The 17,160-nt window shown below is 50.6% G+C and overlaps 1 protein-coding gene across 6 annotated transcripts in view; it reads right to left on the bottom strand.

The window, feature by feature from the left end:
• Positions 1 to 808: 808 nt before the first annotated feature.
• SLC20A2 (solute carrier family 20 member 2) overlaps positions 809 to 17,160 on the bottom strand; it is a 94,649-nt gene continuing 78,297 nt past the window's right edge. For all 6 annotated transcript variants that reach the window (XM_058669805.1, XM_058669807.1, XM_058669806.1 and 3 more), the window contains 4 exons: positions 15,919 to 16,507; positions 11,853 to 12,038; positions 11,030 to 11,114; positions 809 to 2,284 (listed from right to left, as the gene is read on the bottom strand). In XM_058669805.1, the coding sequence (XP_058525788.1) occupies positions 2,120 to 2,284; positions 11,030 to 11,114; positions 11,853 to 12,038; positions 15,919 to 16,507 (1,025 nt within the window). In that variant the 3' untranslated portion in view covers positions 809 to 2,119. The remainder of the gene's footprint in view (positions 2,285 to 11,029; positions 11,115 to 11,852; positions 12,039 to 15,918; positions 16,508 to 17,160) is intronic.

A 17,160-nucleotide genomic window follows, 5' to 3' on the forward strand; every position in this document is an offset into this window, starting at 1 on the left:
CTCACCATGCATGCCTGTGCCCCAGGAGGCCAGCACTAATAGGATGCTGTACTCTGGGCACTTGCCAGGGGAGCAGGTAGATTTGTTCTCCCGCAGGTGAGTGGTGTTTGGCCTGGCTTTATAATTGAGTAAAGTCCTGGGTGTACCAGCGCTGAGTCGGGGTGGGTCTGTGACCATAAAGCCTGTAACCAGAGATCCCTGGCTCTCGGCTACGGCCCCTCCTTGTGCTTGCACAGGCCAACCTGCTGTCAGTGGCTGGGACATCTTGCTTTCCTGGCAGGGGCCAGAGTAGACAAGGCTTCTGTCAATCAGGGTTGGACCTGGTGCCATGTGGTCAGCAGAATGTTTGACCCCCAACTCACTTCCTGGGGCTCTTCCCTCTTGCCTGCCCAGGGCTGGACCACCCCTCCTAGACCTGGGTGCCAACTGACAGTGCGGCTATGTTTGTTCATTCTGTGCTGCTATTTTATTATCATTTAACAAACTTACGAGGAGCGTGAATCTGATTTGCTAGCCTTTGTCAAAAGGGGAGTGAAAGGCCTGCAGAAAGCTCTGACAGAGGGATTTGGGATGGTCCAGCTGCCCTCAGCTCTGGGCCCTTGTGGCTCGCCTGCATTTACATACACACACATGCACACAGGAACAGTAATAACAATAGTGGCAGCAGGGGAGTGTCAATGGAAGGAGCTAGGAAATGTGCAAGTGACCACACAATATAGCTTTTTCTGTGGAAACTTGGAAAGAACATGATGTGAATGTTGAAGGCAGACCCTTCCCCCCACCACACACACACATGACTTCAGAGACAGACTTTTGAGGGGCAATTTTTTATTATAAATTTAATATGATTGATTAATGAAAAAAATCACAATGAAGTACCGAGAAAATGTCAATATAAAAATTTTAGCAGCATTTCCATAGTTTCAGGCTCTAACATTAGTCATACTTCCTCCCGCTATTAGAAAAAGAAAAAACAAAAAGATTCCAATGGGGCTACAGCAGAGTGGCAGGCTGCTCAGCTCAGTTGAGGCCTTGGCCCCATCCCAGATCCAGTGCATTCTCGAATGTTCCCTCTTCCCTGCCCTGAAGCCTCGCTCGCCATTAACACTGGAGCCGGGAGGAGGGATGGGAACCTGCACTGGACTTGGCACGCCTGCACACTTTATGCTGATGACACTGAAGGCCACGGCAGGGATTTGTGGTGACAGAGGGGGCAGGGCGGGGTGGGGGCGCTGCTGGTGTGGGGCGGCTGGTGCCCCTGCCATGCACTGCCCTGGGCAGGTGGGAATCCAGCTGGTGTACCTGCAGCCCAGGCTCACAGTGTGGTTAATAACAAGGGGAGACACCATCAGTATGAAAAAAATAGAATATTGGCAATCTATCCCCCCACCCCTGCTTCTTTGGTACTTTCCAAAATTCTCTTATCAGAAAAGTGGAAGGGAAGCACACCATTAAAAAAGAGGGCGGGAAGTACAGTTTTCAGTATTTACAGAAGCAACTGCGATGTATCATACAATGACCAGTACATATTGTCAGAACAATGTCTTCTGTGAAAGCACTCCTACACCAGGGGTCACCCAACAGCACGCCAAGCTGGGCACACTGTCCAGAGGTGGCTGCAGGGATTACACCAGGGCGGGACTGGGGGAGGGACAGCAGAAGAGGCTGCTTTCCAATCTATACTCCCCCTGGGAAAACGCGTCACAATCGGCCACTGCAATCATTATGTACAAGATCTGCTGGACGCGATCTCCCCTCCCACGTTGAGGACATCTGTAGTAACGCTTACCTAACCTAGCGTACAATGTGTGCAGCTGATAGAGAAGTAACCGCACCATGTCCCATCACCATGAAACCGCTCTAATACATATGGTTATGTACACAGTAGTTAAGTTAGCGCTGGAAGATGTAGCTGCAGCCGGGTGGGGTAGTGTGGTCACAGCCCTCTGAGAAGGGTGTGGATAGAGCTGGTGGGGAGATAGCCTGTGTGTGTGCATGTGTGTGTGTGTGTGTGTGTGTGCGCGCGCGCATGTGCAGGTGCTCTGGGGCCACACAACTCCCACACGCACGCCCATACCGCCCCGGCCTGGCAGCCGTTGGCCACCTGCAAGGAGACTGCTCACACGTAAGGCAGGACCCCATACAGGAGAATAGCCATGATAGCAGCACTGAATAACCCGGCCACGGGCACCGTCACAAACCAGGCCACGAAGATGTTCCTGAAGAGGCGCCAGTCCACGGCCTTCCGGGAGCGGATCCAGCCCACGGCCACCACTGAGCCCACCTGCAGCAGAGATTTGTCACGTGAAAAGGGAGACCCACATATTCAGAGGTCACGTGCCAAGGGCATGACCAGTGCCAACGATGGGATGAACTCTTGTGGGACCATTTGCCCCTTAGGATCATTCTCTTAGGTATGTGGTTCTGTGTGTCTCTCCCTGTGCTCTGCCCGGTGTGAGTGAACATGAGCCCAGCTAACTGCGTTCTGTCCTCTCTGTGGACACAAACCCCCGATGGCCTTGTTGGAAGTACTGCAGTGGCACTTCATTCTGTGACAGACCCCCTTGGTTGAGATCCTTAGAAATCCAATGTGGACGTGGTATTTGTCTAAACACTTGTAGCTCATGTAGAGTTCATTGAAATTTTAAACAGGAAAAAACAAGAAAAAGTGTTAACTAAGAATGCCTGGAAAAAATGTAAATTGCAAATAGAACACAAGCCCTTCCCTTCCCCTCCACCCCCTTCTCCCGCCGCAGCTTTTCTCAGGCCTGGGGAGAGCCTGGGTCCCAGGGGCTCCATGGGCTCATGTGAAAGGGAGTCTGGAGATGTTCATTCAGCGTGCCCTGTCTCTATTGCTCCTCAAGTTCAAGTTGATCTATGTCCACTTTCCTTTATTTTCTAAAAAAAAATCTGTTTATTTGAACTGCTAAATATAAATATAATTAAAAATTTTGTTTATTTAAAAGGCATACTTACAGAGATGGAGAAGCAGAGGAGAGAGAGATCTTTCACTCGCTGGTTCAATCTCCACATGGTCAGAAGCCAGCGCTGGGTCAGTTCAAAGCAGGAGCCATGAGCATCCTCTGGGTCTCCCGTGTGGGAGAAGCCAGGAGCATCCTCTGGGTCTCCCATGTAGGTGGCATGGACCCAAGCACTGGGGCCATCTTCTATTGCTTTCTCACGCTCATTAGCATGGAGCTGACTGGAAGTGGGGAAGCTGGGACTTGAGCCAGTGCCTATATGGGGATGCCAGCATTGCAGGTGGTGATTTTACCTGCTACCCCAGAGTGTTGGCCCTGTCCACTTTCCTTTAAACACTTCTTGTTTTAAAGCTTAACAAGAATGTAATAGTATCATGGCAAGTTTGTGGAATAGCGGGGAACCCACTAATGCACTAATATATTTCTAGTATTTTTTTGGTGAGCACAGCTTTACTAATATGTTACGGAGTACACTGTAATTTCATTTTGTTAGAAGGATCTATCTTAGACTGCAGCCTCTCTGACTGTCATGTGGCAGGACAGACCCTTGAGGTGGATGCACTTGAACACACCTGACACTTCAGCTGGCTTCCAATTTACCTGTCTTATAAATAGCTTCATGATGAATATATCCGTATTTATTCATTTTAAAAATTACATTCCCTGAAGCAGGTTATTAGTTAAAGAAGAGCATGTAACACATCTTGAGTGGCAGGTGTTTATAAGCCTGGCAGTTACCTGGCCCGGGTTGGGAGGTGCACTTCCTGCCTCAGTGCCTGGCTTCTGCCTCCAGCTACCTGCTGATGTAGACTGTGGGAGGTACTGGCGGTGGTGTAAGTGACTGGCTTCCTGACACACATGTGGGATTTCTGGACTAAGTTCCCAGCTCCCAGACTGGGCTCCCCAGCCTGGGACATGTGTGGACGTTTTGGGGGATGAGCCAGCATGTGGAAGCTTGCTTGCTCTCTGACTCTCAAATAAATAAAATCTATCTATCTATCTATCTATTTATCTATCTATCTATCCATCCATCCACTGACTTACCTCTCTTGGGCCTGGTGGTACGATGCAGTGGGTTGAGATACCACTTGGGACACCTGCACTCCAATGAGAAGACCGGTGATGGAGTCCTATCTGGATTTCCAATCTACCTCCCTGCTAATGCACCTGGCAGGTGATGGCTCAAGTACTTGGGTTCCCAGCTAACAATGTAAGAGCCCTGGATGGAGTTCCTGGCTCCTGTCTTTTGCGTGGCCAGCCTTGGCTGTTGCAGGCTATTAGGGAATAAATCAGTGGGTGGAATCTCTCTCTCCTCTCTCTTGCTTTGCCTTTCAAATAAATAAAAGGGTTGGTATAGGGCCCGGCACTGTAGCCTAGCAGCTAAAGTCCTCGCCTTAAACATGCCAGGATTCCATATGGTCGCTGGTTCTAATCCTGGTGGCCCCACTTCCCATCCAGCTTCCTGACTGCGGCCTGGAAAAGCAGTTGAGGACGGCTCAAAGCCCTGGGACCCTTCACCCATGCGGGAGACCCGGAAGAGGCTCTAGACTCCTGGCTTGGATTAGCACAACTTCATCCGTTGTGGCCACTTGGGGAGTGAATCAGCAGATGGAAGATATTTCTGTTTCTTCTCCTCTCTGTATATCTGACTTCATAATAAAAATAAGTTTTTAAAATAAAAAGGGTTGGCATAGTAAACCAACAGGCTAATCCTCAGCCTTACAGCACTGGCATCAATATGGGTGGCTGGTTTGTGTCCCAGCACCCACTTCTGATCCCAGCTAATGGCCTGGGAAAGCAGTGGAGGATGGCCCAAGCGGGCCCCGGCACCCATCTGGCAGACTCAGAGGAAGCTGTTGGCTTTGGCCTAGCCTAGCCCTGGCCATTGTGGCCACTTGGGGAGCAAACCAGCGAATGGAAGATCTCTCTATTTTCCCTCTCTCCTCCCTGACCCAGCCTTCAGTGAGGTAACTGACGAGCAGCCCCTCCTACTGAGCACCAGGCTTCTGCTGGAAGGAAAGCCTGTCCCAGCGCACAGTGGGGTCTTTATGCAACCTGCAAACAGTCTCTCAGACAGCTTTCACTGCATGCAGCCATCCAGTCTGTCAACTTCACCGTGACCACAGTGGAAGCTGTTCTCTTACTTAAAAGAAGAAGAAGAAGCAGCAGCTTTAAGGTTTTATTTGAAAGGCTAAGGATGAGAGAAGATTCCCATCTGCTGGTTCACTCTCCCAATGCGCTGGTGGCCAGGGATGGGCCAGCCTGAAGTCGGGAGCTAGCAGCTCCATCCAGGTCTCTCCCGGGAGTGGTAGGGACTCAAGCACTTGGGCCCTCTTCTCTGGTGGCTGGATGCGTTATGCATGGGCGCCCACAGGGCTAAGCCATAACCAGCCCCTCTTGCTTCTTGACAAGGTCCTGTGTTATCAGGTAAGATGGGCTCACATCACTGTGTTCTGGAGACCATTTTATATTCTCAAGGGTTTATCCCACTGAAATTGCTTTAGTCTCACTTTGTAAAGTTCCAACACTTGCTGTGCTGTGGACAATGAAATCTCTACGAAACCTGACTTCCCCTCCCACCACAGGCTGGCGTGTCCCAGTTCTGTGGCTTTCCCATGCACATCACTCACATGTCTGACCAAGAAATACCTTTTATTTTGGCTGCAATTATGTCAATTTTCCTCTCCATTGGTTTCTAATGGACTGCTACCCCCGAGTTCTAGATTTCCATACTAGATGTTGGACTAGAAACATCGAATATCACAAGCTGTCTTCTCAGCATCTATCTCAATAGATGACCTGGTTTTGTTTGTAAGGGGTTACGAAGGCACATTACACTGAAGACTCCAGACTCTCTAATTGGGCTTGTTCAGCATATGGAGTGGCCGCAGGGCCAGGCCCCGTGGAGGTGATGGTGTAGCGGTGTAGGACCACGTGCCAGTCCACAGTCTCCCAGAAGGTTGTTGATGACCAGCTAGCGGGCCCATGTTGTAGTGTGAATGGGAAAAGCCATTGCCTGTGATGCTAGTGTCCCTTAGGGGCATCAGTCTGAGTGCTAATTACTCCATTTTAAATCTGGCTTCCTGCTAATGGCCTGGGCAAGCAGCAGATTATGTCCTGAGTGAGTACCCAAGCCACCATCTAGGAGGGTGACCCAGATGAAGCTCCCGGCTCCTGGCTTCAGTCCTGGTTGTGGCAGCCACCTGGGGAGTGAGCCAACAGATGGAAGATCTCTCTCTGTCCCTCTCTGAAACTCTTTCAAAATCAATTAATTTTTTTTTTTTCAAAAAGATCAACTTGGTCCTGCTGAAATTTCTTGTATAATATTGTCAGTGTCATGTACTATTGTACTAGTATATATATATACTTTATAGAAAGAGTTGTTGGAGAGTTCCTAATTTTGATCTTTTTTTTCCCCCCTTCTTCATTGTGGGAAAGTTTGTGTACTGTGAGAATTAGCTTTCCAATGGAAAAGAGCCATACTCTTCCTGGAACAGGAGAGCTGGCAGTCCACTACTGTCCTTTCCCTTTTCTGGGTGAGGATGGCTGATCTGCCCACTTGCATTCCTCCTTTGTATGTCAACATTTCTGTGCTGTGTGTATTTCATTTTTGTAGAAAACACTTCCTACTTCACTTCTCAGAGGTTTTCAAATTCTTAGCTCTGTGTTTTCCTCTAAAAAAACAATTCTGTATCTGTTACTATAATGTCTTCTCATTGACTTCTCACATTTTTCTTGATGATTTGACATTATTTTATTTACTCATGTTTTAAAAATTGTTAAGTCAGAAATACAGAGAGAAGGAGAAACAGAGAGGAAGATCTTCCGTCTGCTGATTGACTCCCCAGGTGGCCACAATGGCCAGAGCTGTGCCAATCTGAAGCCTGGGGCCTCTTCCAGGTCTCCCTCACAGGTGCAGGTCCCAAGGCTTTGGGCCGTCTTTCACTGCTTTCCCAGGCCACAAGTAGGGAGCTGGATGGGAAGCGTGGCCACCGGGATTAGAACCAGCGCCCATATGGGATCCCAGCACATGCAAGGTGAGGACCCTAGCTGTTAGGCTACTGTGCCAGGTTGATTTGACATTATTTTTTGAGCAACCACTCTCCGCTAGCCTTCTTCGCCTTTACCGTGTTCTTTTAAAAAAAATTATTGTGAGAGAGAAAGAGAAAGAGATCTTCCATCACTTGCTGGCTCACTCCTCAACCCACGCTGAAGCCAGGAGCCAGGAGCTCGATTCTGACCTGCCTTGTGGGTGGCAGGCACGAACTGCCTCAGTCAGCATCACTGTGTCCTCCCAGGGGTTGCCTTAACAGGAAGCTAGAATTGGAAGTGGCGTTGGGACTCAAACCCAGGCACTCTGCCATGGGTGTTCCAAGTGGGGGTCTTTACTACTGTGCCAAACATCCATCTCTATTGTGTTTTTGATATTCTTTTAAAATTTCCTCAGAATTTTTATTGCTCTGGAATTTTTTTTCTTTTTTTCATCCCGATTTGTCATTTTCCTGCTGATCAATGAAACTACTTAAAGATGGGAATTTTCATTCCAGAGGATATTTGCCTGCCAGGGCCTGTGCCTATTATTTTACAAGAAAACCATCATTATCATTTAAGCACCTTGCTTCAACTGTTACTTGCACAAGTATTAGTAATGCGCAAGGGAAATACATTCCTATTTTAATAAACCAATTTCTAGCTTAATTTCATTGTGAATAGAGATGAAGGCAGACACAAACTTCTGATTACAGAGATTTTTACCTCTATTTACTAATTATTAGTTTTTATACTGATGACTACCTTTTTATAAATGATACAAGGACGAGTACGATCAGGAGGATGAACATTTGATATACACTTATTAATTATTCTACCCTAAATATATTGTTCCAATTCCTTATATTCCTTACCATGCCTCTGTTTCACTTGTCATAGGCTTAACTTTAACAATTTCTGAGCTCCAACAGCTTTGCTTTTGTGGGTTATATGTTATTTGACACCAAGGACTATGTTTTCACTTCCATTGGCAATGGGGTGGGCATCTGGAATGGCGTCTAAGACACTGGGTCCCCTGTGTCTGGCATCACAGGTGTGGCCTGAGTGCTGCTCTGTTCCTAACTCCAGCTTAATGCTGATGTGCGCAGTGGGAGGTGGCTGGTGATGGCTGGATCTCTGGCCTCCACACGGGAGAGGTGGGTTGTTTCCACTGTTAGCATGGCCCAGCACTGGCTGAGAGGAAGACCCGGTGAGTGAGCCTGTGGGTGGATGGAGGATCTGTTTGTTTCTGTCTTTGTCTCCCTTCCTGCCTTTTGAGCAAAATTAAAAACAAACAAAAAGGGCATGCTCTGTTGTGTTCTAACTTCCCTCTTAATAATGCTGTGCCAGGTTGCAGGCTCACCGTTGGAAACTAACAGAACAATTTCTTTGGGTTTTATTATTGAGAAGGGAATGAGAAGGTAAGAATTAGGACTTCGGTAAGAAACTACAACACAAGATTTAAAATCCAGCAGTGCTCCCTGTATGTTGTTGTTCCAGACTCAGAGCTAGCGGAGTCCATGTCCTCACGGGCAGTGAACATTGTGGGCTGTCCACCCCACAGGGAACTACATGTCTCTGGGAACATTACCCACAAGGCTCAGCAACAGACCTCTCTATGGGGTAGTGGATGCTGTGTGTTGTACATTAGGTGAAAGGTAATAGCAGGAAAGGCAAACTCACAAACTGCTGTCAAATACAGCTGAGCAAACTTGAATTTTCAAGGTTCTGTTTCTTTGATTAAGGTTTCTGACCTCAGCAGCATCAATTCCAGGAACACATCTGGTAACTGAGCCCTATGATATGGAGCAAAGTTCAAACTATGGAGAGGCATAAAATTTACATACTTGGATGAAGCACACTTCATAATCAAAGCACATTGCCTTCAATACGCCTTCTAGAACCGAATGTAATAATACCATTTAAAAAATGTTCTTTTCTGAATTCTCCATTCAGCTGTTCCTGAGTCGGGTTTGCTCCCACAGGCCCCGTACCTCTCAATGCACCCCACACCTGGCCTGTGGGAAACGAAGGCTGGATGAGAGTGTGGCAGGTGATGGTAGCACCTCTAGGGTTGGGACTTTGATGGGTGTCGTTTGTTCTGCTATCCTCCTCCAAGCTCTAGGGAGCCAGGGCTCTGCCCTCAGTCCTCCCTCCTCACAGTGACACCCTGGACTTTGTCCAGAGGTCCATGGACAATGCCACTGGACAAACGGGCCGCAATCTGGGTTGCACTCTGTTCTTCCATTACCGATGGCATTCTACTGGAGTCCCACATGATGTGCTAACGAGTTTGCTGTCGGATCTGCTTGCCACAGTAGGACAATAAGGATATATAAAGCCATGTACAACCTGGACACAAATCCTGCAGCCACATCACATTATTATAACAGGAACAGAAATACTGGGGAGAAGGGGCTAGTGCAGTGGCATAATAAGCTAATCCTCTGCCTATGGCACTGGCAGCCCATATGGGTTCCGATTTTAGTTTCACCTGCTCTACTTCTGATGCAGCTTCTTGATAATGGCCTCAGAAAGCATCAGAGTGGGAGACCAAGGCCTTGGACCCTTGTACCTACATAGGAGACCTTGGAGAAGCTCCTGGCTTCAGGCTTCAGACTTGCCTGGCTCTGGTCATTGTGGTACTTTTGTGAGTAAACTAGCAGATGGAAGAGTTCTCTCTGTCTTTCCCTCTGTCTCTCTGTAACTCTGCCTTTCAAGCAAAAAATAAAGTTTAGGAAAAAAACTGGGGAGGTGACATTTCAAGATTAAATGTAGGAGTCTGGGGTTTATTTTTAATGCATTTTACGTGTTTTGTCTAATTCTAAATGTGGTACTGTAGAAGTTTAGTGTCATTCGGCATTCCTAGTGACACCAGCATGTTCAGGGTGTCATAGGCACAACTGCTATTCAGTTTGCTGACCACCCAGGGGCACCACTCACCCCTGCTGAGCTCAACACAGACAGCTGATGTGACACTTACAAGTCACAATCGGGAAATAGGTCAACCCTAACTAAGCAGAATGGACATACTGCCCCTCCTACTGGGCTGGGTGGCCTCGCCTCACCGTGCCTACTCGGGCAGGTCACCTGGCCCCAGTTGGAATGCCTGCCCAACCTGGGAAGAGCCGAGCAGGGTGCATCCCCAGGGCATGTAGGCATGCCTGTGGCTCAGTGGCTGTGCAGTGTGTGCCATGTGTGCAGCTGAGGAAAGGTTCTGGTCCCTGGCTTCGTCACCCCTACCTGTGTGGCCATCTCTGGAAGCCTCGGCTTCCTCCTCGGTAAGCCAGGGAAAGCAGGAGTTTTTCATGTCTATTGTAGCTAAAAAATGAAAATTAAAACAGTTCTTTCCAACAAGGCCATTCCTCGGGTCAGAGTCCCAGCTTCGTCTTCAACATGCTACAGGTTCCACATCCTAACCTGACTGTCACATGTGCAGCATGTGTTTCAGGGTCATTGTTGTAAACATGCCAGGTGAAATCTAGAAGCCCGTGTCAGTGGCAATGGCTGTGCTGTCTCACACAGCATTGGGGTGTAGGGGGACACTTTGAGTGACACACATGATGGACTGCAGGAACAAACTGGCAGTGGCTTTGGCCATGCAGAGGTTGGTATTTTGGTACTAGGGGCCCCACGGACCACATCTCGGGATGCTGTGCCGATCTATGGGATGCCTCCCTGAACTTGTGGGGCCTGCCTCTCTCAGGGGCCCTGGTCTGGTTGGCACCTGGGTATATGTCCAGGTGGGCATGTGTCCAGGGCCTGCATGGTGGGGTCGGGGGGAAAGGTGGAAGACTGGATGTTGTGGTTTGGAAAAGCACATGTGCATGGGAGATTGCCTCCGTGTATCAAGCCACAAGGGTGCCTACTGGGGGGTGCTGAAGGTAAGCCGGAGCCCATGTTCCCCATGTTGCCCCCGAGGACCTGGGTAGGGCTGTGGAGATGCTCCCTGTGGTACATGGATGCCCGCAGTCGAAGCACCACCAGCCAGCGTGGGATTCACTGTTGGCAGTGCCTACCTTGCAGTGTGTGGTGCTGACAGGAAGTCCAATGTTGGAGGCGATGACCACGGTGAAGGCTGAGGCCAGCTCAATGGTGAAGCCACTGTGGGGTGGGGGAGAGCAGAAAAGACACATCATAGGCCCTTGTCTCCTGGCGCTGGCCCCCACCCCACTGAGCCACCCGCAGCATACCCCGCATTGTTGACCACCGGGGCAGATGAAGGCCCTGACAGTACCCACGGCAGGAAGTGGGTCAGCTATGCCCGCTGTGCAGGAAGACGGCCATCAGCCCTTCCCGGTCCTGGAAACTGTGGACTTACTACAAATCAGTGAATTCCCACCCACCACCCCCAGCTGGATCACTCATTTCTCTCCAAGTTGGCCTCCTAAAAACAATCTTTCATTACAATGAAGTCCAACGGGTGGAGGGGGTGTGAAAAATTATAACGACAAGGATAAAAGGAGGCTTCCTGGCTGTTGCTTTTAAAGGAGAGGAGAAGAGTCCCTCAGATCTGCACATTTTAGCTATGTTCTAAAAGTTCTCCCGCAAGTTTGATATCTAACCACCCCCCATCCCATAGGTGGGTACTGCTGGAAGTTCCTGAACAATGGAAATGAAAATTAAGCTAATTTGGGTCTCAGAGATGTTTGTAAAACCCACACAGGATTTTCCAAGAACTTTCTGAAGAGGTTCTCAGGGCCACATGATACAAAGTGACCTCCAGATACCCTCAAGGCAGCAGGTGCATGCTCCCCAAGGCCCAGCTGCAGAAGGGTGGTGGGCCATCCCCGGGTGAGGCAGGGTCCCCTTGCAGTTGTGACCTGGTCAACCCAAGCTCACCTGGAAGGCGTGATGGGTGTGAGGTCCTTCCCCATGGTCTGGATGACTCTTCTGCCCCAGACCCAGAGGCCTGTACAAATGCCGATGCCCCCGTAAAACAGCAGCCAGACGGGAGTGGCAGCCTCTTGCATCACTCCGTTCTTTTCGTAGATCAGCCACAAAGCCACCAGGGGCCCAATGGCATTGCTGCAAAAAACAAAACAGAGCCCATTAACCTCCCCAGGGAAACACACAGTGCACAATCCACAGTGGATTCTCAGGCTGAGGCCAGCCCACCTATGGAGTTGGCAGTTCAGACATAATTCAGCGGCTACAGAAATGACTGAGTACTTCTGACTATGCTATTAAGGGCAGTACACAGCTCACCATCTTAACTACTTTCAAGCACCTACACCCCAGAGACAGATCTTGTCTTGCATATCTGAAACCCTCATCTGTCCACTAACAGCTCCTCAGGCCCTTCTGGGCTCTGTGGCCGTGGCGGTTTTACATAGGTAGAGAAGGGGAACCATGGCCAACATGTCTTCTTGTGACTGACTTACTCCACTGAGTACCATGTAACCAAGGCCACTGGGGCTGCATGGAGACACAGGAATCCCCCGACCCATCCCGTGTGTCTATGCCATACGCTACTGATGTCTACACAGCACTGTCTGCTGACAGACACTTGGTTCTTGGCATGCTGCTGTGGACACAGAGGGACTACCTGGAGCAGGACTGAGAGATCATATAGTGGTTCTGGTTTCAAATGTTTGAGGAATCTCCACAGCGGTAACGCAATTTTACATTCTACCACAGAAGATAAGGTTCTGATTTCCCCATAGCTTTGCCGACACTTATTATTGCCTGCTTTTTCTGTATAGTAACCATCCTGATCAGTGTGTGATTCATTACACTGCTTTCAAAGTATTTTTGAAATACTTTTTTTTTTCAAAGAAAAAATTACAAGTGAACAAGATAAGTAAATTCTCCCCGCCCCCACATTTTTTTATTAAAAAAAAAAAGATTTATTTATTTTTATTGGAAAGTCAGATATCCAGAGAGGAGGAGAGACATAGAGGAAGATCTTCTGTCTGCTGATTGACTCCCCAAGCGGCCACAATGGCCGGGGCTGAGATGATCTGAAGCCAGGAGCCTCCTCTGGGTCTCCCATGTGGGTGCAGGGGCCCAAGGCTTTGAGCTGTCCTCTATACTGCCTCCTCAGATCACAAGCAGGGAGCTGGATGAGCAGCAGGGCCACTGGGACACAAACAGGTGCCCATACAGGATCCTGGTGAGTGCAAGGCCAGGACTTTAGCCACTAGGCTACCACACAGGGCCCTTATTTTTATTTTGTACTGCTACCATATGCTGTTACTAGTATCAGCTACTAATCTTACTATGGGATCACAGACGATGACTGTTAGTTACTGCTTCTCACAGCCACCCTGCACACTAGGCACTGCCACTGCTTCACTGCCCAGGAAACTGGGGTCAAGGTCATGTCGCTAGCTGAGCAGGAATGGGCTAGAGCTGGGCCCTCTCAAATGCTCACATGTCTTGTCCTGGACATGCCTCTGCGCAGGCCCTTGGATGCCCATGTTGAGCACTGGTGATGGCATTTCCAGCTTTAATTGCTTCCTCCCAGGTCGGCCATGCAGAGGCTGATAGCCGGGGAACTGCCTTCCAAGTCTGCTCCTGCCATGCAGCGAGATCCCGGGCCTGCACCGTCCCATTCCTCAGCCTCAGGTGCCACCCCTGACCTGTCACGCAGCATGATCCCGGGCCCACAGCCCCCTGTTCCTCAGCCTCAGGTGCCACCCCTGAACTGTCACGCAGCATGATCCTGGGCCCACAGCCCCCTGTTCCTCAGCCTCAGGTGCCACCCCTGACCTGTCACGCAGTGTGATCCTGGGCCAACAGCCCCCTGTTCCTCAGCCTCAGGTGCCACCCCTGACCTGTCACGCAGTGTGATCCTGGGCCCACAGCCCCCTGTTCCTCAGCCTCAGGTGCCACCCCTGAAGGGCACCACTTGCCTACTTCACAGGGCGCCTCTGCATATGATAAAGTGGGCTAGTGCAAATGCCATGCTCCCTGCTGAGTGTTCCAAAGCCCCTACTCACAGTGTCAGTGCATGCTTTTAGTTCTAGAACCTTGCTTTTATTGACGACAGGGATGGAGCTTTGGTGCAGCTGTTGAGGTACCAGACGGGATGCCTGCATCTATCCGGGAGAGCCTAGGTCTCCGTCCTGGCTCCACACGTGTTTCCAGCTTCCTGCTGGTTTGCACCCAGGCTAGCATTTGAGATACCAGCTGGGACGCCTGCATCAGCCAGGAGAGCCTGGGTCTCACTTCTGTATACTGCCTGGCTCCACCACCTGCCTGCAGCTTCCTGTTGATGTGCACCCAGGCAGGAAGGGGGTGATGCCCACATTCAGAGGCCTGGACTGCGTTTCCAGGTCCTGGCTGCCACCGGCCTCAGACGGGGCTATGTGTGTGTCTGAAGAGTGACCGGCAAACAGGAGTTTACTGTGATGTATGTGATGTATGCAGTATGTATGCACACTGCCTGCTATGCTGGCATCCTATTTGAAAAACTTGTTTGAGTCCCAGCTGCTCCAATTCTGATCTGGCTCCCTGTTAATGCCCCTGGGCAAGCAGCAGATGAGCTCCGTGCCCATGGGGAAGACCTGGCTTTAGCTCTGATGTAGGCATTTGGGGAGTGAACCAATAGATGGTATGTGCATCTCCCCCCTCCTCAAACTCTAAATAAATCAGTCATAAAAAGTACACCCTGGCAAATCCCACAAGGCACTGAACAGAACTAAAGACACGTGGCTGTCTGCTGGTAAGACTTCTGTCTCACTGAGGACAGAAGTGCATGTGCACATGGGCAGACTGTGGAAGCCCACGGTCACCTACCTGGCCAGTTACCAAGGCCACAGCAGACACACCTGTGTGTTGGAGAGCCTGAGAGCAATCCTGGAAAATGTGTGGACACTAATGAGCTGAGAAGCAGTCCCCAGCACGCTCCACAGGGAAGTCCAAGAGCCCTCATGGGAATCATGAAGATGTTACCAGCCTACCCCGCTGTTTTACAGATCAGCACTGAGACTGGGGAAAGCAACGGACTTTTCCAGGACCACATAGCCAAGGCAAAGGCTGCTGGGCTCTGGGAGGCAGTTCTGCCTCTCTTGGGGCCAGGCATAGGTGAGGGCAGAAATGAGTCTCCCTTGTCCCACCTCCCTCTGACAGGGCAGGCAGAAGAATGCCTGCTGCACAGCTACCCCAGGCAGCAGGAACCTGCACCTGCAGAGACCACAGATGGTACGCAGCCCTCCTTGGGGTGCATGGAGGTGCACTGGAGAATGGGCCAATAACGCGGCTTTGTCCCTGGGGTGCAGCCTGACAGGTACCTCCCCGAGGAGACCAGTCTGTGTCCAGCCTGCCTGCTCCCTTCTCACCCATGCCGGCTGCACACACCCACCTCCCGGCTTCTTTCTTGCCCCAAATCTGACCAGTTCCCAGCTGCTCCTCCTAAGGAACAGTGGGACTTGGCTGACATCCTCTCCGCCTCCTGCCTCCATATCCAGTCTGTCGGGGAAGTCCATCGGTCCTGTCTTCAGAACACAACCCTTTGGGCTGCACTACCCTCCCCCTGGTTCAGCATTCAGGCCTCCCAGCACTCCCACCATGTCCCCTCCTCAGTGCAACACCTGGGCCTTCCCTGCACTCCCACCATGCCCCTCCCTGGTTTAGCCCCTGGGCCTTTCTGCCCCCTCACCACACCCCCTCCCCAATGCAGTAGGGAGAACTTAGCTATCCTGTCCCTTAGTTTCCCTGCACCCACACTACCTCCTGCCCTGGAGCTCGTCCTGCTCCCCTTCCCAGGACTGCCAGGCCCTCCGGTTCCAGCTCTGTAACTTCTGACCTTCCAGCCTCTTCATGCCCCATCCTGGGCATGAGCGTGGCACCTGCTCATCTTCTGAGGACCACGATTGCCCAGCAGGCAGCACATGCTCCTGTGCCAGGTCTTGGTGGCACTGGGGCACTCAGCCACACATGCTCTACACGTGAGCCGACTTACCTCACATCGTTGCCACCATGGGCGAAGGAGCCAAAGCAGGCGGTGAGGACCTGCAGGAAGTGGAAGAGCAGGTGGACCTCGGCCGTGTCCTTCTCCTCCTTTTCTTCCTCAGCAGGGTCCTCTCGCGGCTGGTCAGGCTCCGTGAGCTCCGACGCCAGCTTCATTTCCACACCGCCCTCTTCAGCCTCAATTTCGGCTTCGGCCACCGCATTGCAGTAGCTCGAGTAGCTGTCGTAGCGCAGCCGTTTCTTGGAGTAAGCCACAGTGTCACCCACCAGCTTCTCGCTGTCTTCGGGTGCGGCTGCGTCGGCTGCCTTGAAGGTGGTATGCACGGGCAGCCCGCAGATGGCGGCCGTGTAGCAGGTGTAGCTGTTGTTGCGGCGCAGCAGCCGGTAGGTGTTCTCTGGGGCGGGCTTCTCCTCTGGACCCCTGTCAATGTGGATCTTGTGCAGTAAGTCTTTGTAGAGCCCCGAGTCCTTGTGCACGGTGTGGTACACATGGCCATCGCTCCGAGCAGGGCCATCGAAGCCGAATGTGCCATTTGACACGGGCGATTTGGCAGTGCCATGAGTCATGGAAAGTGCCCTTCCTGAAGGAGAGTTTTTTTTTTTTAAATAAGGTTTATTTTATACCCTTTAATTACTTTTTACTTATTTGAGAGGTAGAGACAGAGAGACAGTTTCCATGAACTTTCCTTCCCAGATACATGCAGTGGCTGAGCCTGGCTCGGCAGAAGCCAGGAGCCAGGAGCTCCATCCAAGTTTCCCCAGAGAGGCCAGGGCCCAACCCCTGGAGCTATTACCACTGCCTCCCAGGGTGCTTGTCAGCAGAAAGCTGGAATGGAGAGTGGGGCAGGGAGCTGGCCCCAGGCACTGTGATGTGGGCTGTGGGTTGCGGGTGCCTTGGCCTGCAGGCCAAATGGCTGCTCTTTCAGTCTGTGGGCAGAAACTACATCTGGAAAGAAAACTTCCCTACTGCCCTCAAGCCATCTTTCTGGAAGATGCAATTATGGGATGATTTTTTTTTCTATAGGCTTCATTTTCTAAATTCACCAAAAAGGACATACAATAGCTTTAAAATTGGGGGGAAATAAAACACCTTAGAAACATACAACAAGCAGGTAAAAGTTGTGCTAGGACAGTTGGAAGTGATGTGATTTAAGTCTTCTAGAAACTGCCTCAGCCCTGTCCCCCGTTCAATACATTTTGATAGAGATGGTCCTCAGAGGAGACCATTCTAGAA

This window comes from Ochotona princeps, chromosome 11 (assembly GCF_030435755.1).
Source record: "Ochotona princeps isolate mOchPri1 chromosome 11, mOchPri1.hap1, whole genome shotgun sequence".
In the NCBI taxonomy this organism is placed as follows: Eukaryota; Metazoa; Chordata; class Mammalia; order Lagomorpha; family Ochotonidae; genus Ochotona; species Ochotona princeps.